General features: G+C 48.4%; 1 protein-coding gene across 2 annotated transcripts in view; it reads right to left on the reverse strand.

Moving 5' to 3' along the window:
* The window catches only part of slc4a2b (solute carrier family 4 member 2b), a 33,500-nt gene extending 15,785 nt beyond the window's left edge, over positions 1-17,715 (reverse strand). For both annotated transcript variants that reach the window (XM_061804833.1, XM_061804832.1), the window contains exons 1-6: positions 17,655-17,715; positions 11,385-11,472; positions 4,786-4,918; positions 1,443-1,602; positions 808-1,022; positions 167-270 (exon numbers count right to left, since the gene is read on the reverse strand). In XM_061804833.1, coding sequence (XP_061660817.1) covers positions 167-270; positions 808-1,022; positions 1,443-1,602; positions 4,786-4,824 — 518 coding nt within the window. In that variant the 5' untranslated portion in view covers positions 4,825-4,918; positions 11,385-11,472; positions 17,655-17,715. The remainder of the gene's footprint in view (positions 1-166; positions 271-807; positions 1,023-1,442; positions 1,603-4,785; positions 4,919-11,384; positions 11,473-17,654) is intronic.
* Positions 17,716-17,963: the final 248 nt, after the last annotated feature.

Here is a 17,963-nt window from a genome sequence, read left to right on the forward strand (position 1 = left end):
CTGGGCTGATATACGGGGTGACTGGGGCGCACCGCGTCAACGTGCGCAGCGGGCCCACTGGATGCCGGAGGCATGGCAACGTAGCGTGCGGCGAAAAACAAAAAAAAAAAAAACCACGCACGCACACACGGATGAAACACGAAAACGAAAAAAAGGGCGCACTCACTCGGTGGACGTGCCGTCGCCGGCGTCGACTCCCGCGGCCGAGTGCGGGACCACGTCCAGGTCCCGGGTGGGGACGCCCACGTGGTCGTCATCGGACAGGAAGAACTAAAAGGTGAGCAAAACATCACGTCAAAGTGACGAGTTTGACATTTTTTTTGCGTCTTAATGCCTTTTTAATTCATGATCCCCCCCCCACCCCCTCATCCCCATCTCATCTATGTCACAACAATAAATGTTGGTTTGGCGCCATCTTGTGGCATTTATAAGCAATTGCAATACAGGGACCAGATTTTTGGGGAGGGATTAAGATGATTCTAAAATATCCATCCATCCATTTTCTTTGCCGCTTATCCTCACGACGCGCGGCAAACCCTGAACCGGTCGCCAGCCAATCGCAGGGCACACGGAGGCAAACAGGCGCACTCGCAATCACACCTACGGGCAATTTAGAGTGTCCAATTATTGTTGCATGTTTATGGGATGTGGGAGGAAACCGGAGTACCCACACAGGCGCGGGGGAGAACATGCAAACTCCACACAGGCGGGCCCGGGATTGAACCGAGGACCTCAGAACTGCGAGGCCAACGCTTTACCAGCTGATCCAGCGTGCCGCCAGATACTAAAATATGGAAATGCGATTACCTCTACGTCCTTAACAGTCACCGGCTCGGAGGCGGGGGTCTCCTGGCTTTCCTCCTCCTCGTCCTCCTCATCCTCCCCGTCGTCGAGGGGGCCGGGGGCGTGGCCGCCCTTGTGGTCCTTGTCCCTGCGCCGCTTCTTGTTGCTCTTCTTGCGCCGCCCGTCCTGGGGCAACTTGGACAAAGGCCGGTGGATGTGGTGGGACGAGTGGCGGTGGTCTGTTGTTATTGGTAGCGGATGCAAACAAAGACGGGCTTGCATTAAAAATACATAAAATTAAATATGATAATGCATCATAACCTTTCCCGGTAAACTTAATTTGACCTTTTGTAAACTGTTCCCTGTTTGAGCCCTTTTTTTGCACAACTGTTCTCGAATAGTAAGAGTCGCAAATGGTGAAAAAAAAACAACTGAAGCAAACGGTTGGTCGTGAGCAATAAAACGTTAATAGCAGGTCACCTGTAAAGGTTGTGAAGTGCAAAATTGCAGATATTTTTCACATTAAAAAAAAAAAGAAAACATTTTGAATTTTAACTCGTTCACTGCCATTGACGGCTTTAGACGTCAATTTGCATCATGTTCCACAAGGGGGGAAAAATCCCGATAGACGATTGGGTTAGCAACTGGTTGGTGCTCACATTCAATGTCTTCTTCATGGTAGTTGTGGTGCTGCTCATCGGGCACGGAACCGGACGGCCTGAGGATGTGCTGGAAGCGCTGGACTCCCAGCGCCTTGTTCAGGTCGCAGTCGTCGTCCTCGTCCGGATGCGCCGGCCCGTGCGGGGACGTCGCCTCGGGCTGCGGGGACGAAACGGCGCAAAAGGTGAGCGCGTGGCGTTCGGCGTCCGTCCACGTTCCATCGCGCTCGTCCTCACGAGTTGGAGCCCACACCAGCTGACTCAAACATTCACATTCACCCTTTATGTCCTCAAATGAAACCATCTTGCGTGTTTTTTAAATGTTCACTCATTTAAACAAAATCTAACATTCCTTCTGATGTGCACGACTTTCACCAACAACATAGCTACGCTCAGAAAGGTGTTTCGAAGTCCCAAACAGGCAAAGTCAGAGGAACCATTTTCACCCCAAAGCGGTTTATTTTCACACGGCGCTTTCACAGTCAATCCCCGGAGCTGGGAGAGACGTGCGAGAGATTCTCGTGGAGGTGAGACAATTTTCCAGCGCCCGCCGAGTGCCAAAACAAGCCCCGTGGAGGCGGGGGGGGGGGAACGGACAAAAACACGGGGGTGAAGACGTCGGCAGACGGAATGAATAAATACGTGCAAAGGCGACGCCGACATTGTAGGTAACGCAACTAAAATGCATTAATCTCATCATAGAAAATCTGTGGAGGAGATTATGGCTGCACTGGGAAGTTGGATCAAATCCGACACAGTCAGCATTTAAAGAGGGTGTCGGAGGAGGGGGAGGAGGGTGGCGCAATGATCCTGTCATCTCGCAACGCCTTCACACATTAACTCATGCGACTGCTGACGACGTTCTTGGGCGGTCAATGGAATGCAAGCGTTGACTGCCAACGGCGTATATATCCGCCAAGTACGATTATCCCCCAGCTACGCCGTGACGTTCAGGTTTGTAAAGCACTGCAATGACTAACAGATCCCTCCAGATGGCGGCGTTGCGTCAACTTCAGTGCAACCGTCTCTCATCCGTACATCATGGCCGGCCTCGCCGCTGTTTTATAGACTTTGCCCTTCATCCTAGCGGAGACTCTTCTGTCACATAGAACACCAGACACCTTCCGCCAACTGTTCCACCCCGCTTGGACCCGTTTCTTGACTTCCTTAACAGACTTTCCATTGCTCTGTATTGTTGACCCCAAGTATTTGAAGTCGTCCACCCTCGCTATCTCTTCTCCCAGTAGCCTCACACTTCCTCCTCCGCCCCTCTCAATCACGCACATATATTCAGTTTTTTCTTCATTCCTCTCCTTTCCAGTGCGTGCCTCCATCTTTCTAAATGTTCCTCCGCCTGCTCCCTGCTTTCACTGCAGATCACAATATCATCCGCGTACATCACGGCCCAAGGGGATCCCAGTCTAACTCGTCTGTCAGCCTATCCATTACTACCGCAAACAGGAAGGGGCTCAGCGCGGATCCCTGATGCACTCCCACCTCCACCTTAAATTTTTCTGACACACACCTATGGCACTTCTCACCCCTGTTCTGCTGCCCTCATACCTGTCCTGTACTATTCTAACATATTTCTCCGCCATGCAGTACCACAGTACACCTCTCTTGGTACTCTGTCATAGGCCACCTCTAGGTCTACAAAGAGATGATGATGTCATCATTTTCCCATCCACTTGTTGCAGCCAAGTTCGACTAGCAAAACATATCTGTAGCTATCTACACAAACAGTTCATTAAAAAAAAAAAAAAACTACGGGAACAATTTCCTGTAAGCAATCAAATTCCGTCATCAAAGCTAACAAACCTTTCCTTGAGCGCAATGCCTACAAGGGACCTGTCACGGTCAACCCGAATCCCTCGTGGCCCCTAATTGCGCAACCCTGACCTCTTTGCAAAACGACACACCCGGGACCAGAAACTCTCACACTGCTGCGGTCGCGAGCGGCTTCTGCGAGCCCACTACGACCGGCTCGGGAATTCTGTTTCCTTTGGCCTCGCGGGAAATGCTGCCGAAGTGGCGAACTCACCTTGAACGAGTACAGATAGTCCATGGAAACGCTTGCCTGCCGTCGCTTTAAGACAAACCGATCGCTAGAAATGCCTCCAAAAAAAAAAAACTAGAGAGCTAAAGAGAGAGATTCTCTATCCAACCATACCGCGTTTCCCGTTCCAGTTGGCCTCGGGGTCACATGACCGCGTCTCTCGAGGGAACGAGGCCAACGTGACTCAAGGCTCAACCCGAAATCCCCCCCCCCCCTCCCGAGCGGCAGTTGCCGGGGACGTAATAATTAACTCGGCTGGAGCCCGGCGAGCGGCCAATGGGGACGCGGGGAAATGTCGCCGCGCAAATAAACCCGTTTTCCCCCCTTCGGATCGCTTTCGTGAGCTCGTCGACTTCGTAATCGGGAGGACGGATCGACGTCGGATGCTTTTATGGCACGTTTACGGGACCGTTTACTGCGCGGGGGAACAGAAATGAAACTACGCTCCGATATCGTCCGAGTTTGAGGAAGTATTCAAATAAGGAAGTTAAATTCAGACCTTCTTGTGTAGTACTCGGATGAGGATTGTGGGAAGGCCTCTTGGAATCTTTATGAAAATACTCGCTTACTGCCTAGTTATTATTATGATGATGCAGCTGGAGCATTGCAAACAAAACATTTGACTTCTCTCGTCAAATTTTTTCATTTTTTTCCACCTGTCTGCATGTTTTTCATATATATTTGGGACGTCTGACAGAAAAAAAAAAAAGTTATTTCGGTATTTCCTACATTTCCAACGGCGGAGACATATGAGCTCTTCGGGAAAAATCTGTCACGGTCTACTCTCTGGAGCAGAAATGTAATAAACTGCTTCCTGTCTCCTCTGTATATGACAACCCCGAGCCAGAAAAATGAGACGAGCTCGGCATGAGGAAAAGTAAGTAAAAGGTCGGATAAAAGCGGTTGACGGTGAGATTCCCGGGATGCCGCAAGCAGGAATGACCATTCTTGGGCTACGCACGGGGAAGAAATGCCCCCTTTAAAAGCGTGCGCGCTACGTTCTGCTCGGCGATCTTAATGGCCCATGCGGAGGACCTCTCCATGGGCCAGAGGAATGCTGCTTGCTTTGGCCGAGGACCAGCCGCGCTCCCGGCGAGGACCGCCTGCTCCGGCGGAGAAATCCCAGCCGGGGAAGCTGCTGTAACGCAGCCCGCGGTCTGCTCCGGGATCGTTCGGAGCCTTTTCGAAAGGGGGACAACCCACGTACGAGAGGATTCGCCACATCAGAATTGGCCGAAGCGGGGGTGCGTTTTCGGGCGCGGCGAATCTGTTCTCGTGCCGACTTACGCCGTCGCCGACCTGCTTGGGAGCGCCGGGGTCGCTCATGGCTCCTGCTGGGAAAAGCTGCTCGGGATCGGTGGCGGCGCGGTTAGCCCTTCTCTTTCTCGCTGGGACTCAGGCAACTTTTGGGCAGCATAACCTGCGGCGACAGATTGGGGAGAGTCAGGAACTTTGCTACTTTGTGATTTTGCTGACAAAAACAACACCAAAAAAAACAAACATTAAGATTACGGCATCATGTTGTAACCACACAATGAGTCCGTTAGCTTCAGCTTCTAGCTAGCGGACGGTCGCCATGTGCGCTAGCGCTAAACGCAATCGATGTTTCATTTAAAAACAAGTCATTAAATCGGTTTGTACAAAATATATATACAGTGGTGCCTCGGTTCTCGACTGCAATCCTTTCCGGAAAACGGTCCGAAAAGTGATTTGTTCGAAACTGAATCGATGTTTCCCATTACAAAGAATAGAAAAAGAAATAATGCGTTACAAGCCTAAAAAATTATGCTTTTCCATGATTTTTTTTTTTTAGCTTTTCCTGATAATAAACGGCATAGTAGAAATACTTTATATAATAAAATAATTTAAGAAATATATTTAATTTTTGCTTAAAATGTATGCTTTAGTAGTAGAGTATGCTAGGACAATAGACAATAACAAAACGGGTCGTGGGCAGGTCAGCTGCTTGCGCCGCGCGGGTTATGTTATTTCCGGGTTTTTTCAGCGGCGTAGGAATTCCCAACAAAGCGAGTCGTGGGTCAGCTGGTCTGGCCGGGCGCAATATGTTATTTCCGGGTTTCGTGGGGGGATTCGTTCAAGTACCGATTTTCGTTCGAAAACAGAAGGAAAAAAATCGATTTGTTTCGAAAACGGGAACGTTTGAGAACCGAGGCTTTACTGTACTTGTTTGTTTTACGCATAACTGGTGGCTACCATGAAGGCAGGGACGTCTTTAACAGAGACAAAAACTGTCAGCTATGAAAACTATTTTCGTGTATAATCTGTAACTCGCCCGCCGACCTTTTGTCCCCTATAATTGTGCATAATTACAGTCAGTCTGCAGCCGTGCAATAAAAAAAAAAACCTCGTCAGCACAAACACGTCATGTGGAGTTTAGCGTTTACTGTAGTTCTTACAACATTTTAATGATAAAACAGACTCCGGAATTTATTGTCATTTTGTCACCGTGACATCAATGGATCTGTGCGCCGCTTGGAATCATAAATGATATCGCCGGAGCGTCAAACTCAGGGACCCAGGAAGTAGTCTTCTACGTCATCTCCATATTATATTTTTTTTTAGAGAGGAAAATGGAGACTCTGTGATTTGTATGACGCGCTACTATCCGGATCCCCGAGGGACGTCTTTGTCGCCGCGCAAGGTCACGAACCATTAGCCAGATAAGAGCCCGATAACCTCGCGCGCTACTGTGCAGGGGGACCCTTTTTGATAAGCGGCGGCGCGTGCTTCCGGCTAACCTCCCCTCGCTTTTAATTCAGCGTGGGGAGGTTAGCGGGGTGGGGGGGGGGTGGGGGCACGTCGTTTCGCATGATTGCAGCGGTACGTACGGGATTATTTATAGGCGGACCGGGGAGTCGTGTGTCGGCAATCGCGGGGGGGGGGGGGGGGGGGGCTGTCTGACAGCGGCTATCGAGAATGTGACGGCGATGAGGACGTCCCGGCGAGTCCTATCGGTGGCCTTGCTGACAGAGATTTCAACTAATAGCTGAGAAATGAGCGTTCGCTACGTACTTTGGTTGGAAGGCCTCGGTTCATAACACGAGCAAGGAAATACCGTATATAGCATTCAAACTCAAATATTTTCTTTTTAGGAAAGTTGAACATCACTACCGTAATTTCCGGCCTGTAAGCCGCGACTTTTTTCACATCCTTGCGGCTAATTTGTGTGCCGCAAGGGGGCACTGGGAAAAGGTAGGAGTGAGACCGGTGGAATATATGTGCCAAGGAAGTGACTTTTACCAGTTTGTTTCTTTTTAACCGGCGCTGTTAGCACTGCGCTAGCGGCAGCGCTGTGCTAGCGTGTTCCTGCCGCGTCTCGGCGATTTAGGTATGTTTGTTTTTAATCGTCCCTCTTAGTGCTACCGTTTTGTTAAGCTAAGCTAAGGTATTAAAACTTTGAAAACTCTTTCTGTGTACCGTCTTTCTTTGTAAATATCTCGTGGGTTTCAATGTGGGCACTTGCGGCTTATACACAGGTGCAGCTTACGTATGTACCAAATGGTATTTCCTTTACAAATGTACTGGGTGAGGCTTATAAATCAGGTGCGCTCTGTACGTCGGAAATTACGGTAGTCTTCTTTTTAGGAAACGAACAAGCCAGGCAAGTGCAATAGGACGAGTCGGAAAGATCTGGAGTGACGGCGACGGCAGAGGGTCGCGTTAGCACAGCTCTGGTACCCTTTTCGCGCCGCACACGTCGTGATCCCGTTTCAAACGACGATCCGACGTGCTGCCATAAAGCAATGCGCTAACCAGCAGGATGTCTGCAAGCCAGAGGCGTAGACACACTGTGTTTGTTCACATGCTCTACTTTTGGCTAGTGCGTGAGGGAGTGCCACTTCCGATCCGTTCCTACGTACTCCAGTCAGAATGTGCCATAAAATTTACCACTGGTGATAATGATATGATAATGATTACCGTAAAAAATTCTGGCCTAAAACTTTTAGGCCCTGACCGATAAATTGGACAACGTTAGCCCTAACAAATTAGCACCCCTGACCCCATTTTTTTTGAAGTCCTATTGTTACATTTGATGAATTATGCAGTACTTTCTTGGCGGCTCAGCCGGTAAGGCGTTGGCCTCACAGTTCTGAGGTTAAATCCCGGACCCGCCTGTGTGGAGTTTACATGTTCTCCCCGTGCCTCCGTGGGTTTTCTCCGGGCACTTCGGTGTCCTCCCACATCCCAAAAACACGCAACATTAATTGCCAATAGGTGTGATTGTGAGTGTGGCTGTTTGTCTGTTGACAGCTGGGATAGGCTCCCCGCAACCCTCGTGAGGATAAGCGGCTAAGAAAATGGATGGACGGACAGTACTTTCTTTTAAATTGATAGACCGATTGACTAGTTATCGGAATTTCATCCTGCCAAATATGGGAAATGGTACTGGCCTTAAAAACAAACAAAAAAAATAAGTAAATATACAACAATCAAATCAAACGCGGATGGTAACTTTAATTCTGCATGAAATTATTCATTTAAAAAAAAAAAAAAAACGTTACGTGAAAGCAAAGAAAGACTCTCCCAAAAGCAGGTTTTCAACCCCGTTTGCACAAATAGTAATAATGGAGTCATTCACCCCGCTAGACGCTTTATTTTCCCACGAAACAAACACCCGAGCCAGTGTGGAAGAGGCACAGGGATAAAATTACAGAAGACTGGGATCCGGAGCCCCCAACTATGGGAACCAGCAGTCAACCTAGATGGGGCGGACGGGGTGGGTGGGTGGTGGTGGGGCGGGGGGGGGGGGGGTCTAACAGCACCGCAAAAGCACCAATAAATGTCTTATTGTGAACGACACCTGGACCGCGATTTGTGTTTGCGTGAGCCACGATTAAAAAGGAACAGGCGGCGCCTTGTGCAACCGCTGACGTCGCCGAAAAGGAGATGGATCGATGCTGAGTGTGCAAGAGGAAGCGGGGATTTAAAAAAAAAAAAAAAACAGGCCTCATCGTGTCCTCTTACACAAAGTCGCCCTCAAAATGCTGAGATTTCGGTCACGGTGTCAAAATATGCGCACGTGACGCATTGGGAAAACATACGGCGGTGGGGGTGGGGGTGGGGGGGGGGGAGACAGGATGTTAACATCCGCTATGAGGAGTTGAAATAGCTGATTATTATTGATTTATTTATTAAACGAGCTAAACATCAGACCACCCTATGACCTCTTGGGCTAATCCAATTTGTCACAGCGTGACACGGCTGCTTCCTATGGACAAGCGAAGTGGGGGGGGGGGGGGCACCGATGGACGTCAAAGGAACGCAAATGTGCTGATAAATTGTGGATGAAGGGCAAAAAAAACAAAACAAAACATGGAAACGTCATTTTATTTACTACGTGATTTAATTTATTACTGTTATTATTTTTAATCATTTACGTCAGGCGGAGTTATGAACAAACAACAAGCTTCTCGACGGTGCGCTAAATTCGACGCCGCCCCGCAATCCTTTTGAAAAGTCCGAAAACATCATGGCGTCACCGTCTGAGAATAGAAGCGTTCCGGATCTCGATGTTGCGAATTATGATTGACGCGCAACCCATTTCCCCCAGTGGCGTAAAAATAAACCAAATAAATTCCTGCCGCCGACGGTCGTGGTCGCTGTGGCCTTCTACTGGCGCTTTATGACGGGAGGGGCGGGCGATACGTGAGCAATATTCGCCGTGCGTCCCGGCTAGAATAAGTCGACACACCCCAGTTCAAACGTCAGCGCTTTGCGATATAGATCAAGATAAATCGTTTCAAAACTCTTTCAACCATTAATGTGACCTGGAATCTGTGTGTAAGTCAATGGAAAGTTGGGGGGGGGGTACTTGCCAGAAATTCCTGCAGCTCCTTCCCAATTTTGTGTAGTTCTATATTTTGTCTTGAGGAGGACTGACTTCACTGTGTTCCATGCTATATTTTTAATCCCTAGACCTTTGAACAACAAGATCTCCCTGAATGCTGTCGAATTGCTCTGTGACTATTTAAAAGTCAGGAAAAGCCTACTAGAACACCTGAACTCTATTTGGAGAGTCAAGCTGACTCCCAACCTACCTGACTGAATGTGATCGGTGCATTCTGAAGACAGATACGAGAGGGTGTGCACACTTGTGCAACCACATTATCGCAACTGTTTATAATTACTCCTGCCTTCTAAATGACTTTTTCCATTGGGTTGTACAGAGTAGGTGCCATAATTAATGGTCTTATTATTATTATTTTTTTTTCATATCACAAAAAGTGGACGGCACGGTGGATCAGCTGGTAACGTGCTGACCTCACAGTTCTGAGGACCCGGGTTCGATCCCGGCCCCGCCCGTATGGAGTTTCCATGTTCTCCCCGTGCCCGGTGTACCCCGCCTCCTCTTCCCCGTTGACAGCTGGGAATCGGCTCCAGCACTCCCCGCGACCCTCGTGAGGATAAGCAGCAACCAAAATGGACGGATGGATAGCACTAAAAAGCTGAAATTTCAACAGGGGTGTGTAGACTTTTTAGATCCACTGTAGGATAGCAGAGCTCCGCACCGGGCGAGGGGTCAGGGTTGGAATGTTTACACGGAAGAAATATTATTGTTCATCAAGGTCACGTAAAAAAAAAAAAAAAAAAGAAAAAAAATTATTTGACTGGATCAGAGTCGATTCGACCGAGTGTAGAATCCGTTTGACTTTGGATTTTCCACCGTGCGTGCTTGCAATGACAAAATCGGGGACAATGACAAGCAGCATTTTTTTGTTAAGAGTGCAAGTCATCCTGCGGGGGTGGCGAGGGGTGGGGGGGGGGTTGCGACGTACACCGCGGCCTCAAAAGTTTTATCAGAGTGACGAGTGGACGTAAACGGGGCGAGAGGGGAACGGCGACAAGGATGAGACAAGGCGCCAAAACAAATGCACAATTTGTTTTCATGCATTTTTGGAAAAATATCATTTAACGTTTGGAAGCCTCTTCGTTACCCTGCTCCACCATTCAGAAAAGCACATTAAAAAGGAAAATTAATCAGTTTTGCCCTCACCGTATATGCCTGCTCAATTTTTGGGGGGGTGATGACATTTTTTTTTTAAAAAGAATGATTTAATATTTAGGTCACTTTTTGTTTTTGTGCAACCCAAATAAAGGTTGGCAGTTTCAACCAATTATATAAGATTCAGAAAAGATTATCATCAACTTGGAGCAATTTTGGGAGGATTAGTGACACGTTTACAACATCCAGCCATCCATTTGTTTTGCCGCTTATCCTCACGAGGGTCGCGGGGAGAGCCGGAGCCTATCCCGGCCGTCAACGGGCAGGAGGCGGGGCGCACCCTGAACTGGTTGCCGGCCAATCGCAGGGCACATCGAGACAAACAGCTGCACTCACAATCACACCTAGGGGCAATTTAGCGTGTTAATAATTAATGTTGCATGTTTTTGGGATGTGGGAGGAAACCCACGCAGGCACGGGGAGAACATGCAAATTCCACACAGGCGGGGGCGGGATTGAACCCGGGGTCCCCAGAACTGTGAGGCCACCGTGTTTACAACATATCTTCACAAATAATTAATGGCATAAATAGCGAAGTAATCTGGTGAAATGCATACATTGATAAACGGGATGTATGTCATTACACAGTAATAATCAATACTTGGAATGGCAACACGGAAATATCAAACTTTTTGGGTAGTGGTTGTAAAAAAGATTATAGTCCTTATAGTCCAAAAAGTTTAAAAAGATAACAAAGATGACATCTCCGTGAGCAAATGTGCAAAATAAATGGACAGAGTCCTCACTTCTGGGATGCTAATTGGAGTCTCGTCCAGCACGAGGACAACAGAACCGAAAAACCGGAGCAAGAAAGCTTCAAAAGGTCAATCAATCAAAAAGATCCATAAGCAGCGATCCATACCTTGCTTTGCTTACTGCAGAGAAGCCAGCGCAAACATGGCAGGAGTGCAACTGTGAACTCTGCGGGCGGGAGGAGGGAAGACGCGCTTCTGCTCGGAGTGCGGCGCGACCGCAAAGTGACACCAAAAAAAAAAAAGAGAAAGAGATCAGATCAGAGTTCGGAGATGAGGAGCGAGCGTCCAACCTCTCGGGCCGACGTGCGCCCGCTGATAGCGGCCGCCCCGCTCGGCGGGATTAAGTTTCCTCCTGGAGCACTGCTGACGAGTGGCCATGTGACTCCACGGCCTATTCAGCACTGACTCACACACACACGCATATGCGCGCGGGTCTGCGTCGAAAGCAGTCGTTCAGTCAGTCCTCCCGATGAGTAACGTGTGGAAATGTTGCAGGCCTTCAAACCCCCCCCCCCCCAAAAAAATTTCCGCGTGCAGCTCGCCCAGCCACTCGCAGCTTTTACAATTTAATTTGAGAAAACAACGTATATGTTACAATAACGTTGTCGATATCTTTCACATCGTCATTTATTACCGTAATTTCCGGCCTACAGAGCGCACCTGAATATAAGCCTCACCCAGTACATTTGTGAAGGAAATACCGTTTGGTACGTACATAAGCCGCAAGCGCCCGCATTGAAACGTGAGATATTTACAAACAAAGACGCTACACAGAAAGAGTTTTCAAAGTTTTAATACCTTAGCCTAGCTTAAGATAGCAACAACACGGTAGCACGAACAGGACTGGTAAAAAACAACAACAAAGCACGAATAAGGGCGATTTAAAAAAAACTGTAACGTGGCAGTAACACAGCAGCTAATGCTAGCGCGGCGCTAAAGCTCGCGTGGCGATAAAGCTAGCGCGGCGCTAACAGGGCCAGTTAAAAAAAAAAAGACCTACCTAAATCACTGAGACGCGGGAGTAACACAGCAGCTAATGCTAGCGCGGCGCTAACAGGGAAGTTAAAAAAAAAAATCACAGAGACATGGTACTAACAGAGCAGCGACACGTTAGCACGGCGCTAACAGTAGCGCAGCACTAACAGGGCTGGTTGAAAAAAAAAAGCATACCGGTAAAAGTCACTTCCGCGGCACATCTATTCCGCCGGTATCACTCTTACCGTTTTCCGCTCCAGCGCCCCCTTGCGGCCATTCAAAAAAAAATGCACAAAAAAAAAGTCGCAGCTTGTAAGCCGGAAATTACGGTATACGTTATAATTTCTAAAATTATTGAGTATTATGTGAAAAAATTAAACTGTACATCACAATTAATGCATTGCAGCTTGTAGTACATCCACAGTCAAAGTTTGTTTTTGTTTTGTTTTTTTTTTTGCGGGTGAGGGCGGGGGGCCTTCACCTTGACCCACTGCATATGAACCTCTACGTAATATTTTACCAAAACGATAAAGCCATTACATAAGGAATCTCATCTAAAAGTCACAAAAGCCACTGGCTCAATTGCATTGCGGGAACAAAGAAGGTTCTGTGACAACCCGCTACAAGACCCCTCCCCCCCCCCACAAAAAAAAAAAAAAAAAAAAATCAAGCCGCACATTCCGCATCAGCTTATATGAACCTCGGGGGGGCTGACGGAATATCCAAAATCCCGAAGGAGGTCCGGCGTGCGCCGCACGGGATTACTTGGCGGCGCGGACGAGGCCTCACCGTGCGGTCACATGAACGTCTTGCGGGCAGGGAGGGGAAAAAAAATATGTAAATACCCGCAAGCTAAATATGACGCGTGGGGCTTTCCTCCATCCCGACAGGTTGCCGAAAATAGCCGCTGGGACCGGTTCTAAGGTGGACGTTGTAACGAGGTGCGTGCCCTAATGGACCCACCGAGGATGAACAACATTGTCTGAACCCCGGCACGTCATAAAAGACATTTCGATTAGCAACACGCTAACCACTGTGGAGTTCGGATCCAGAACGTTTGGAGTGTTGTTCAACCAGCGAGAGAAACGAGTGAGGCTGTCCGGATTTGCCAAGCAACACGTGTCAAACGTACGACCGGCGATGAGATTCCGAGTAATTCAGAACGGTCCCTGTTAGCCAGGACTAGTTGCCCGGCTAGCTTGACACGTGACAGGAACTCACCCGAACGCTTCGTCCTTTTCCCCCGGCCCGCGACGGCCGAGCGCGACAGCTGCCCGGCCCCGCGGATCTCCGAGGGGGATTTAGCGCCGCTCCCGTCCGATGACAGCGCTGAGTGTTCTCGCCCGGAATAGCCTCGCGGGGACTCCGTCGTCGGCGCTAACGCGACTGAAGGTTGGGGTCTGTCCGACACATCAGCGCGGCGGTCGCGGGAAGGCTAACAGCTGCGTGGCCGTGTGCCCCTTTTGTACCATCCCAGGACCGGCAGAGGGGCTAAGACGGCACCTGTCCGGGGGGTGCGGAGGGATTTAAGGGGGGGGGGCGAGCGAGATATAACCGCTTACGTAACGACCAATATAAACGCTAACCCATTGTTCTCTTCGGGAAAAAGCAATAAACTTTCAATTATTTTTATTCCCCGATTAGTACTGGAGGGTATTGTTTTGGACGACAGAAATGGAAAGTTCGGAGTAATGAAGAAGGCCATTTGGACCCCTGGAACTTTACCCAGGACCAAGAACAAGCCTCTGACGAAGGCAAGAGTCAATTAAAATCTCTTCGCCGTCGTCCACAAAGAAACCTCAAGAGTACACTTCGAAGAACGACAGCATGAACAAGAAATATGAAACAAAATCTGTTGAAAATTGTTTTGTTGTGAGGTACCAATTGAGCCCACCAGAATCTCTTGGCAAGTGGTACAGTTTGGGTTTTTCCGGTCCCAGTCGGTCGATGGGTTTGGGTTTCCGTTCGGACGCTACGCAACACAACCTTGAGCAAAGTTTGGGCTCTAATGGTACAGAATTTTATTAGGGGACAGATTTTTATTAAGGTACGGGATCATATTATATCAATACTTGGATAGTCATTAAGGGAGTGTAATTCTCTCTCGATCGACTCGACGCACCAATCAAGAGGAAAAACACCCAAAAAAAGTCTGTGAGTGTCTTTGAGAGCGCGAAAACGACGGTTCCACTTGTGAACCGTAATTTCCGGCCTACAAGCCACGACGTTTTTCCACACGCTTTCCACTCTGCGGCTTATGCGGCTAATTTGTGCAGTTTTTTTTGCAGTCTAGAGGAAAAGGTAAGAGTGAGACCGGTGGAATATATGTGCCGAGGAAGTGACTTTTACCGGTCTGGCCCTGTTAGCGCTGTGCTAGCGTGTTACTGCCGCGCCTCAGTGATTTTTACCAGTATTTTTTTTTTTTTAGGCAGCGCTAGCGTTAGCATTAGTGCGTGGGCGCTAGCGTTAGTGCCGCAAGGGGTGTACCCCTGGAAAAAGTGTAATATACGTGCCGAGGACGTGACTTTTACCGGTATGTTAGCGCTGCACTAGCGATACCGCTGTGCTAGCGTGTTGCTGCCGTGTCTTAGTGATTTTTTTTGGTATGTTTTTATTAACCGGCCCTGTTAGTGCTGTGCTACCATGTTGCTAGCATGTAGCTGCCGGGGCTGTTTTTTGTTCTTACCGGTACGTTTTTTTTTTTTTTTTTTACCGGCCATTTCGTGCTACCGTGTTCTCGCTATGTTAAGCTAAACTAAGGTTTTAAAACTTTGAAAACGCTTTCTGTGTACCGTCTTTCTTTGTAAATATCTTGTGTTTCAATGGGGGCGCTTGCGGCTTATACGCAGGTGCGGAAACGGTATTTCCTTTCCAAATGTACTGCGTGAGGCTTATAATCGGGTGCGCTCTATATGGCGGAAATTACGGTAGTTTGCTCAAACTTTGTCGTCATTAATCATTTGGATTAAGATTCCGTTTTACAAACCCGTTATTCACTATTCACGCTTTGATAATTGCTTTGAAGCCGGAGTCGACAATAAGAGCATTTGTGCGCAAGCGGCTCAATCCGGGGGGGGGGGGGGGGGGGTGCTCGGGTTGCGCGAGGCCGAGTTCTCACAGAGCGCCGGCCGGGCCGTCGTCGTGGCGCTTTGGCGGGCGATTGCGTGAGCAAACCGTCCCCGCGGTCCAATTAAGTAAGAGATTCCTCCGGTGCTGGAGCGCTCGGGGGGGGGGGGGGGTCTTTACGTGTCACTTTGATCGGATTGAAGTCAACGCGGCGCAACGATTCCCTCCCCCGGTCCCCACGCAACACGTAAACAGCGCCTAAATCCGAGTTGATTTTCTCGCAGGCCTATAACGCAACAAATCCTTTCGGGTTTATCTACTGACGGGGGAGGCAAAGCAAACAGAAGAGGTTGTATTATCAAACATATTTCACCACCGCCACCCACCCCGCCGCCGCCCCCGCTCGCTCGCTCTTGTTTTCTGCATGATCAAGCCATTTCCAGCGGGAATGCAGAGACGTGCGACAAACGCGCTCGCGCGGGGGCGCCTTCGACGGGCGGGGGGGGGGGGGGGGGGAGGTTGAACGAAATCCGACATGCGCTACAAGAGCGGGACGAGATGCTTCGGGATCCCGCTGCAAAAACGACGGCGCTCTTAAAAAGTCGCACCGATTTATTCCACCGCCGCTTAATCTTCTACGCGTTATTCAATTCCCCCCCCCAAAAAAATGAGTCAGCAATACACATCCTTCCTCGCCGGGCCATTGCGATCACAGTCATGTGACTACGTCCTGTTGTAAGCTGCCGTAACACTCTGGACCTTTTTTTTTTTTTTAGCTGTTCTATAATCGACACTGACATGCAGAGGGAGGTGGAAGTCGGCCATTTTCTCGTGTTGCTGCATATCCACCTTCTGTGATAGTAATATTAATAACCTCATCTCAATTTACTCATAAATGTAAAAATCTGGGTCTGGTTAATGTGGATACACTGCTTAATTTGACCTTTTGCTCGTCAAAGTATTAATCAATTTAAATGATAAATATTCCCGTCGGATCGTCAACTGGCGTTGTTGCTTTAGAGCGCCTCGTTATTGGCCACAAGTGAGCGAACGGATCTCACGCAGAGAAGGGGCAACGTGGCCACATAAAGAGCCCCGTTATTGGCCGCGAGTGAGTGCACCCATCTCACGCGGAGAAAGGGCGGCACGGCCACATAGAGCGCCTCGTTGTTGGCCTCGAGTGAGCGCATCCATCTCACGCAGAGAAGGGGCGCCACGGCCACATAGAGCGCCTCGTTGTTGGCCTCGAGTGAGTGCACCCATCTCATGCGGAGAAAGGGCGGCACGGCCACATAGAGCGCCTCGTTGTTGGCCTCGAGTGAGCGCATCCATCTCACGCAGAGAAGGGGCGGCACGGCCACATAGAGCGCCTCGTTGTCACATACAGCGTGGAAAATCCCCAGCGACCATTAAGTTAAGGTCGATGTAAACAAACCCATTTTTTCCCAGGTCGCAGTGGCATTTTAATGACAATTTGATTGACATTTGTAATTTCATTTTGAAACCTCATTCCATACACTTAGCAATTATTTGAAACATTGAAATCCGTGTTGTATGATAAATTTGAAATATTTACGATTTAATATTTAGGTTTTGGAATCATTTTTAGAGCAATATTTGCACTATTATTCATGAATTTCCCAATTCTCTCAAGTCACTGTATTAACATGAATGACTTTTCTCGTCTTGCGTGCCACGCCTCTCTCCATTATGGTTCTTGCTTCTATTAAATATGACATACTTGACGATTGCTTTGTGGTTATAGTTTACGCGCCAGTGAACTATGAATGAAAATGATAATTGAGCACACATATTTTCCTCTCCACAATATCCTTACCTCTTTTCATCACGCAAACATACAACATTCACAATTTAAGGAAAAAAAATGTGTATATAAAATGGATGCTAGCACACAGCAATAACATTAGCCATATTTCGAATGGTGGGGTGGGGGGGGGTGGTAGTGGACTACCCGCTTTTTTAAGAGACTTTAATGTACCCCCCCCCCACACGCATCCATCCATCCATCGAAATTCTTGTTGGATGGAAATTCCGCCTGCCTCTAGACCGCCCCACATTCCAACTGGGAACATATTTCCAAAGAATTTGTTAATGATAAATCCGAGAAACAACAGCGAACTCATCCAAACATGGATGTGCGCGCGTGAGTGTGAGCAAGTCAACTCAAGTGGATCGCAGGTCCACTAAGCAGTTGGGGTTAGGGGGAACAAGACATCCATACTCAACGGAGCCGCGTCTCAAAAGTCCATGTTAATGCGTGATGGAGTCAAAAAATGACAGCAAAATGGAGACGTGTGATCCCAGGTGGTACTCACCTCTCAACTCTCGACCGCTTGCCCGACTGGATGACTTGCTCTCAACCGGTGTCAGGCAACGCCATATAAAATGTACGCTTACTTCCGGTCAGCTGTCAAAAATATAAAGGATATCGTCGAGTGTATTTGGAGATTTACGCGCAAAACTGTATAAACATTGATATTATAACATAGGATTTATTTAATAATAAACAAATAATGAATAAAAACAACAATGTAGGGTTTTAACTACATAAATTTATAACATCATAATTTATTTTGAAATTAATATTGCAAGTTCCCGTTGTACTTTGACGAGTTGAAGCGCTT

Source organism: Syngnathoides biaculeatus, chromosome 19 (genome assembly GCF_019802595.1).
Source record: "Syngnathoides biaculeatus isolate LvHL_M chromosome 19, ASM1980259v1, whole genome shotgun sequence".
Taxonomy (NCBI): domain Eukaryota; kingdom Metazoa; phylum Chordata; class Actinopteri; order Syngnathiformes; family Syngnathidae; genus Syngnathoides; species Syngnathoides biaculeatus.